At 36.2% G+C, this 9,069-nt stretch overlaps 1 protein-coding gene and 1 pseudogene across 2 annotated transcripts; both read right to left on the bottom strand.

Moving 5' to 3' along the window:
• Positions 1 to 488: 488 nt before the first annotated feature.
• On the bottom strand, positions 489 to 1,412 carry LOC308552594 (putative taste receptor type 2 member 33 pseudogene; annotated as a pseudogene). The gene has a single exon. The product of its transcript is annotated as a putative taste receptor type 2 member 33 pseudogene (transcript).
• A 5,840-nt stretch (positions 1,413 to 7,252) lies between these two features.
• LOC308552593 (taste receptor type 2 member 19-like) lies at positions 7,253 to 8,167 on the bottom strand (the record flags this gene model as incomplete). The annotated part of the gene is made up of 1 exon (XM_081127806.1): positions 7,253 to 8,167. The coding sequence occupies one exon, from the start codon at positions 8,165 to 8,167 to the stop codon at positions 7,253 to 7,255; it is 915 nt and encodes a 304-aa protein (XP_080983932.1).
• Positions 8,168 to 9,069: the final 902 nt, after the last annotated feature.

Here is a 9,069-nt window from a genome sequence, read left to right as displayed (position 1 = left end):
CCAAATAAACATCCTCAAGGTATGATTTAGAATTAAACATCCTCACCATGCCAAAGATTAGAGGTCCCAACACTAAAATCTAAACACACTGGGGTGCAAATTACAATTTAAAATAGCAATGATATTCTGAGTTCATTTGTCAACTCTTAAAAATCCGTAAATATAGATCACAAATTTTCCAATGGCAACATGAAAACAGAGGCTCTGTATGTGAAATACTCATGGCTTTATAATTCTGAGGAATTTCTCACAATATTTTGTATAATTAGATGTCTTTTCTGAAAAAATTGACTCAAGGTAAGTTATTTACAAATTCTTCTTATATTTTTATACATCCACATATATATGCTGTTATGTGATAAACTAAGGCAGATCTTTGAAAATTATTCAGTTACATACACTGGGGTAAAACCAGTAGGAAGTATGATATGTTACAGGCTCCATCACTTTGTTTCTGCTAGAACACAAACAATTTCCCTCTTATTGGTCTATGGTGTTGAAGGTTTCCATCCTCTCAGCCAGCACCTAACCTGCCATGTAACTGAGAGAAACTCCTGACTTAGCTTCTTGTTTCCCCAGATCAGGATTAACGAGTGGCCTGAAGGATAGGCAATTGTAAAAATCTGGAAACACAGAGAAACTGGTATATTCTGAGGATTATAGAAACCCCAAACTGAGACGATTAGAGTCACAAAGTAAATGGCAAGTAGCAAGAGAAAGGAGATCACAATCAGCATTGCTCTTACGTGGACCTTGGTGCTGACCTCTTGGGATCCTTTGTTACTGAGCAGCATCCTCTTGAGATGTTTCCACAGGGAAAAGATTAACAGCAGAAAAGCTGTCAGGCACACAGTAAAAGGTATGACATGTATAAGCATGAACACCGTTATATTTGAAAGGTGCACAGTGTCCCTGAGGTTCGTCTCCCAAGTGCTGTTTCCTTTACATTCATTCTTTAGTTTTTCATCCATGTATAACAGTGCAAGTCGACAAACCAAGAAGACCAAAGTCCCCCACAGTATCATGATAACCACTCTTTTAGCTTTCCATTTCAGGTGGAGAAATAAAGGGCAGGAGAAATTGGTTATCTTGAGCAAATAAAGTATGCTGAGGCTAGTAGCAAGCCAGAGGCTAAAATGGTTGCATACTACCCAGACAATATAAACAATAGCTCTTACTTCTGAACTATAGAAAGCTGGATAAAACATAATTGAATACCAGTAGAATATTATTATCCAGAGCAAACCGATTCTAGAGACTGCCAGAGCAGTGAGAATTCGATCAGCACAGGAGATCTTTTGTCTCCTGACCCAGTCAATGCAGTTCACCAGTGCTATGAAGCCATTGGCAAAATTTCCTAGAACAAATTCTGCCATTACGAGGATGGAAAGAATGCTCGGTAATAAACTCATTATGTCTAGGAAAAAAGAAGGCCAAATCTAATACCAGTGGCCGTGATTCTTTTAATCTTCTAGCCCTAGGTTCTATTTACAGCTGATCTTGAATGTACAAAAATTCTTGTTTCTTTAAAATTCTATGACCAGTGCCAAGTAGGAAAGCACCAGGGTATGCTAATGGAAAATCTCAATGCTTTCTTTATGAAAAACATTGTTATGCTCCAAACAACTTAAGTTAACTCCTATTCAAATACTTATGTCCTTGCCGTAGGCTGGAATATTTCATAACCGATGTTGTTGTAAAAGCTGAACACTCATTTGCCAGCATGCAAATATAGACATATTCTCTTTCACTGTTTTGCAGTTGTCTTTCTTTAACCTCACTATAATTTGTGTTCATCAACTTTGTCATTAGAAAAAATTTAAAAACCCAATACATTGAATACACAGTGATTGCTCAGCTGTTCAATGAAGTTTGGCCATAGATAGGATCATTATCACTATGGATTTTTAACTTTTTTTAATTAAAACTTATTGGGATAACTTTGGTTAACAAAATTATATAAGTTTCAGGTGTACAATTCTATAATACAATATCTGTATATTGTGTGTTCACCACCCAAGGTCAAGTCTCCTTCCATCACCATTTATCCCCCCTTTTGGATTTTTGTTTTTAAAGACATATATATAGAAAAAATCCAAGCTTTTCCTATTAAGCCATCAAGGTTTTCTTGAGTAACCCAGGAAGGCCAATACTCACTAAGGGCTGGTTACCAATAATTAACATTTATTTATACTTTTATTGTTTCTAAACTCATAAGCATAAAGCACATGCACACACGCACACATACACATACACACACACCCACACACCTCATGGAAGGAATAAATTATTGTCCCATAATTTTCAAAATAGAAAAATGAGTCTCAACAAGGTTATCTAGGTTTGAATCCATCTTTTATTTCATTCAGGCTTTTCAGCCCATTATTAATATATATATATATCTCAAACATTTGTCTCATGCTAGAGCTTTGATTACATTTCTCATTTGAGTCTATGCAATATTTAAGTATTAATTATTTAATTAAAATGTTATAAAGGTTATAAATATTCCTTAGAATCTTCAAAAGAACATGTGGTTTCCATTGCCAAGTCTAGAACTTCTCTGTATATAAAAATTCAGTTTTACTTTCTCTGCTTAATTCATTTCTAACTTCTTTATATTTTAAGATTAATAAATTTTAAAATCTGCCTCTAACCTTGGGTTTTATTGTTTCAGTTTTATATTATAATTGTTTCTACAGGACAATCTTAGATCTAAACTGCCATAAAGGAAAACCCAGATTAAAGGCTTTGTATGTCTCTGATCTTGGACTCTTTTAAAACTACTCTCTGCCTCGGTATAATTATCAGTAAAAATCAGATAAAAATGATAAGCTTTTCTGGTGGTCTTTGTGAGGAGTAAGTATACTATTTGTGTAGAGTGCTTTCAATTGCGCCTGTCTCATACAGACACCAGGCACCAAGAAATGTTGTTCATTTGATCCTGTGTCATATGATACTTCAAAGTTAACCTGGGAGAACTTCCACTTATGAGTACAATGTAGCAGTAGAAAAAGGCAAGATTTCCTCCTACAACAACCAAGAAAATGGGAATGAATTGTCAAAATTATTTGCATCATAGAGCTGTGTAAGGAAGGAGGACCAGTGACTAAAATCCAGGTAAGAAGGGAGACTTTAAATGAAGAGATGATCTGCATATTCGATGCAATCACTATCACATCCCAGAAGGCTCTTTTGCAGAAAGTGAAAATTATTCCTAAAATGTTTATGGACATGCAAAGCACTCCCACTAGCCAAAGGAATTTTTTAAATGAACGAAGTTGGAGGATCACAGTTTCTAATTTCAAAGCCTGTTACAAAGCTGTATTAATCAAGACAGTGCACTACTTGAATAAGAATACACATGTACATCAATGAAACACAAATGAAGTTCAGATATTAACACTCACCATCATGGTCAGATAATTTTTTTAAATCATTTTTTTATATTTCAATTACAGTTGATATACATTATTATATTAGTTTCAGGTGTACACCCCAGTGTTTAGACATTACTTAACTTACTAAGTGATCATCCTCATAAATCTCACACCCACCTGAACCCATACATAGCTATTAGAATATTACTGACTATATTCCCTTTGCAGGAATATAGTCATCTTCATGACTATTCTGTAACAACCAGTTTGTACTTCCTGATCCCTTCACTTTTTTCACCCATCCACCCAAAATCCCTCCTTTCTGGCAACTGTCAAAATGTTCTCTATATCGCCCTGGTATACGTGCCCCCGTGGTTAGAGCGTCGGCCAGTGCACCAAAGCATTGCGGGTTTGATTCCCTGTCAAGGGCACATACCTGGGTTGTGGGTTTGCTCCCTGGTCGAGGCGGGTTCGAGAGGCAACCAATCGATGTGTCTCTCTCACACTGATGTTTCTCTCTCCTCTCTTTCTCCCTCTCTGTCTTCCCTCCCTGCCTCCCTTCCACTCTCTGAAAAGCAATGGAAAAAATATTCTCAGGTGAGGATTAACAATACAAAAATGTTCTCTGTGTCTATGAGTCTGTTTCTGTTCTGCTTGTTCATTTATTCTGTTTTTTAGATTCAGTTGTTGATAGATATGTATTTATTGCACTTTTATTGCTTGTATTTTTTATCTTTTTTTCTTCTTCTTAAAGAAGACCCTTGAACAGTTCATATAATACTGGTCTGGTGGTGATGAACTCCTTTAGCGTTTTCTTGTCTGGGAAGCTCTTTATCTTTTCTTCAGTTCTGAATGATACCTTTGCTGGGTAATCTTGGTTGTAGGTCCTTACTTGTCATCACTTTGTATATTTCTTGACAGTCCCTTCTGGCCTACAGAATTTCTGGTGAGAAATCTACTGATAATCTTATGGGAGCTCCCTTGTAGGTAACTGTTTTTTTCTTGCTACTTTTAAGATTCCACTTTGTATTTAACCATTTGCATTTTAATTATGCTGTGTCTTGCTGTGGGCCTTTTTGGGTTCTTCTTGTTTAGGACTCTCTGTGCTTCCTGGACTTGTATGTTTATTTCCTTCACCAGGTTAGGTAAGTTTTCTGTTATTTTTTCAGATAGGTTTTCAATTTCTTGCTATCTCTCTTTTTTTTCCAGCACCCCATGATGCAAACTTTGGTACCCTTCAATTTGTCCATGAGGCTTCTTATACTGTCCTCATTTTTTCTTATTCTTTTTTCTTTTTGCTGTTCTGATGGGGTGTTTTTGATTCCTTATATTTCAAATAACTGATTTGATATTCAGCTTCATCTACCCTACTATTGATTCCCTGTAATGTATTCTCCATTTCAGTTAATGTATTCATTTCTGACTGGTTCTTTTTATGTTTTCTATCTCTGTTTTTATATTTCCTCTCATCTACTCTTCCCCTGAGTTCTTTGAGCATTCTTATAACCAGTGTTTTGAACTCTGCGTCTGGTAGATTGCTTGTCTCCATTTTGTTTGGTTCTTTTTCTGGAGTTTTGTTCTGTTCTTTCATTTAGGACATGCTTCCTTGTCTCCTTCTATTGGCTGCCTCCCTGTGTTTGTTTCTATGTGTTAGGTAGGCTTAGTAGAGTGACCTTATGTAGCAGGTGTCCTGTAGGGTCCAATTGCACAGCCTACCTGATTCAGATGTGTCCACCTTGTGGGCTGTGTAAACCTTCCTGTTGTAGTTGAGCCTTGATTGCTTTTGGCATGTCAGTGGGAGGGATTTACCTCCAGGCTAATCAGCTGCAAGGACTGACTGTGACTATCAACCACTATGGAAGATCAGTGGTGCAGGGGTCCACACTAAGAGCACGACTTACTTCAGTGGAGCTCTCGTTGCCCCTGTGTCCACCCCTTGAGTGTGTCACTTGTGGAGATGGTTGTGTGGTGGTGCTTCAGTGTGGTCTGAGGCTGTCCACCAGGGGCCTTTCCGGAGGTTCAGGGCAAGGTCAGCCACCCTGATGTTCTGCCTGGGGCCACCTGGCATGAGCTACAAAGCAATCTGTAGCTGGCTGCTACATGGGTTCTAAGCTGTCTTTAGTAAAGACATTGCTCCAATGATTTAAATGGATTCTTGTTCATACACTGCGGTACTTGCCATAGGCTGAATATTTCATAGCTGATGTTGAAATGAGAGCTGAATTCTCATTTGTTAACATGCAAATAAAGACATGTTCCCTTTCATTGTTTTGCAATTTTTGCCTTGTCTCACCTTTACATCATTTGAATTAATCAACTTGAGATATAAGCTAGTAAAATTTTAAAATCTAGTACATAGAATATTCAGCAAATAACTAAATTGGTTGTTGGATCTTTGTCATCTCATGATGACCATAATTACTCATTATTGCTGAGGTGTGTTTTTTAACAAAAACTTTGGATTTACACAGAAAGACTAAAGGAACTTATCTATTGGCTTCCAAATGTTTCCTTTCAAAAACTTTCCAGTTTTTCTAGGACCATCAGGAAGGCTAATACTCTCTAAAATTGGGTGCTGATAACTGATTTTCATAAATAGCTTCATTGTTTACAAGCTTATACACACACACACACACACACACACACCACTTATCCATTTCACTTAGTCTCCTGAAAAATTCTAAGAAATTCTAAGATACAAATTAGTGTCCTTTAATTTACAAAATGAAAAAATATATCTCATGGAGGTCTTTTAGATTTATTTACTTTTATTCTGGAATGTAAAACTCTTTTTAATTAAAGTATAGTTATAATATTAGTTTCAGTTGTATAACATAGTGAGATTTCATACTGATACACCTTACAAAGTGATCACCAGAAAAAGTCTACTCTCTGTCACCACACCAAGTTATTGTGATATTGTCTCTATTCCCTATGTTGTATTTTACATCCCGTGACTTATTTATGTTATAAATGTAAGTTAGTACCTCTTAATTCCCTGCACCTTTTTGCCCATACCCGTACCACCCAACCCTCTGGCAAATATCAGTTTTTCTGTATCTATAAGTCTATTTGTTTCATTTGTTCCTTTGTTTAGTACTTGAGATTTCACACATAAGTCGCAAATAGCAAGATTTCATTCTTTTCCATGGCTGAGTAATCAAGAGATTTCTTCATTATCCATCCATCCTCAATTTGTGATTTAGAATAATTGGATATCCTTACCATCCAGAAGATTGGAGGTTCAAACAAAAAAAATCTAAACACACTGTGCTACATATGTGTGGTACTAATTACAATGGAAAATAGCAATGGTTTCCTGAGATGAGTTTTCAGTCCTTAAAAATGCATAAATATAGATCATAAATTCTTCAATTGAAAGATTATTACATAGAATATGAATGTGAAATACTCATGACTTCGTGATGCATTATAAAAACTAAGAAACTCATTCATAAGGAATGTTTGTGGGTACCACATATTCCAGACTTTTTCCAAGTAAGATTCTATATTATCAGTTTAGAAACAGAGCACTACATTCAAAGGTGTCTTATTTCTCACTGCATGAATTTTTAAGAAATATGAATTTAAGCATACTGTAAACCACTAATATTTACAACAGCATAATTCTGAGGAACTTCTTACAGTATTTTGTAAAATTAGATTGCTCACCTGAAAAAATAATATGATAATCTTATAATCTTATCTTTTTCATAAACATGCACACATATACATTTTTGTGGTAAGCTTAGGTAAAAGTTTTTTTAGGTATACCTTACACAATTCTATACACATTAAGAAATGCAGTAAGAAGTACAAAACCTTACAGACTCCATCATTTTGTTTTCTGCCAGAAGACTCATGGTCCCCACTCATTTCCTTTCTTTCAGCCGGCACCTCAGCTGCCACAGATAAGACATAAAGGCCTGTCTCAGCTTCTTGCTCCCCCAAATCAGGATAAATGAGTGGCCTGAAGGGTACAGGATTGCAAGACTCTTGCAAAGCAAGTGAACTAAATTGTGCTGCACAGTATTAGAATTCCAGACTGAGGTGACTTGAGCCAGGAAGTAAATGGCCAATAGCAAGAGAAAGGAGATCACAGTTTGCATGGCTCTTATGTGGACCTTGGTGCTGGGATCTTGGAAACCTCTGCCACTGAGATGCATCTTCTTGAGATGTTTCCACAGGGAAGAGATTAACAGCAGAAAAGCTGTCAGGGACATGGTGAAGGGTATGAAGTGTACAAGCGTGTTTATAGTCACATTGGAAAGTTTCACACTATCTCCCAAGCTGGTCTCCCAAGTGCGGTTTCCTTCTTGCTCGTCTGTCTGCATTTTATCATGTATGCTTAGCACTGCAACGTGACAAACCAAGAAGACCAAAGTCCCCCACATTATCGTGACAACCACTTTTTTAGCTCTCCATTTTAGGTGGAGAAATAAAAGGCTGGAGAAATTGGTTATCTTGAGGAAATAAAATATGCTGAGACTAGTAGCAAGCCAGAGGCTAAAATGGTTGCTTACTACCCAGGCACTATGAACAGCATGTCTTATTTCTGGACCATAGAAAGCTGGATTAAATCCACTTGCATACCAATTGAATACTATTACCCAGAGGAAACCAATTCTGGAGACAGCCAGAGCAGTGAGAATTCGATCAGCACAGGAGAGCTTTTGTCTCTTGACCCAGTCAATGCCGTTCACTATAGCTATGAAGCCATTGGCAAAATTTCCTAGAACAAATTGGATCATTACTAGGATGGAAAGAATGTTCATTTGTAAAGTCATGATGTCTAAAAAGAAAAAAAATCCAAGTCTAATATCACTGGTCGTGATTCCTTTAATATTCTGACCTTAAGTTCTATGTGCAGCTGATTTCTGAATTTGCAGTAAAGTTCTGGTTTCTTTTCAATTCTGCAACCAATGCCAAGCAGGAAAGCTTCAGGGTATGCTAATAGATGAGTTCAATTCTATCTTTATGGAAAACATTATTATTCCTTAATAGTTCAAACCGGCTCCTTTTCAAACAGCATGTGTCCTTGCCACTGGCTGGATTATTTCATAACTGATGTTGAAGTGAAAGCTGAATTCTCATTTGCTAGTATGCAAATAACACAATGTTTTGCAATTTTTTCCTTGTTTGACCTGTCCATAATTTGTGTTCATCAACATTAGTTGTTTGTTAGTAAAATTTAAAAACCCAATCTACAATGAATGTCTAAACTATTAGATGGAGCTTGGGATGATCATCACTATGATTTTTTTTTTTAATGCCTGAATTGTGTAGAAAGAATTGAAGTTTTTCCTATCAAAAGCATCCTGATTTTTTCAGGAACCCAGGAAAGGCCAGTATACTTGAAAAGCTGGTTGCTGATGACTAATACTTTTGTATAACTTTATTGTCTACAAACTCATAAGCACAGAACCACAAACTCACACAAACACACATACATCTAATGGATGCAATTATTGTCCTGTACTTTCTAAAGCATAAAATTAGTATCAGGAGGTCATTTAGGTTTAAATCTGACTTTTCTCCCATGCAGACTTTCTAACCCATTATTAACAGCTATTATACATCTCTTTCATGTTTAGGTCTTTGATAAAGTTTCCCTTTTGAGTCTATTCAATATTTAAATATTAATATTTACTTTAAATATTTAGTTATTTTTTAAATATTCTTTGAGAAC

Source organism: Miniopterus schreibersii (genome assembly GCF_964146895.1).
Source record: "Miniopterus schreibersii genome assembly, chromosome: 2".
NCBI lineage: Eukaryota > Metazoa > Chordata > Mammalia > Chiroptera > Miniopteridae > Miniopterus > Miniopterus schreibersii.
Note: the sequence above shows the minus strand (reverse complement) of the source record. Positions and strands in the feature narration are given on the sequence as shown.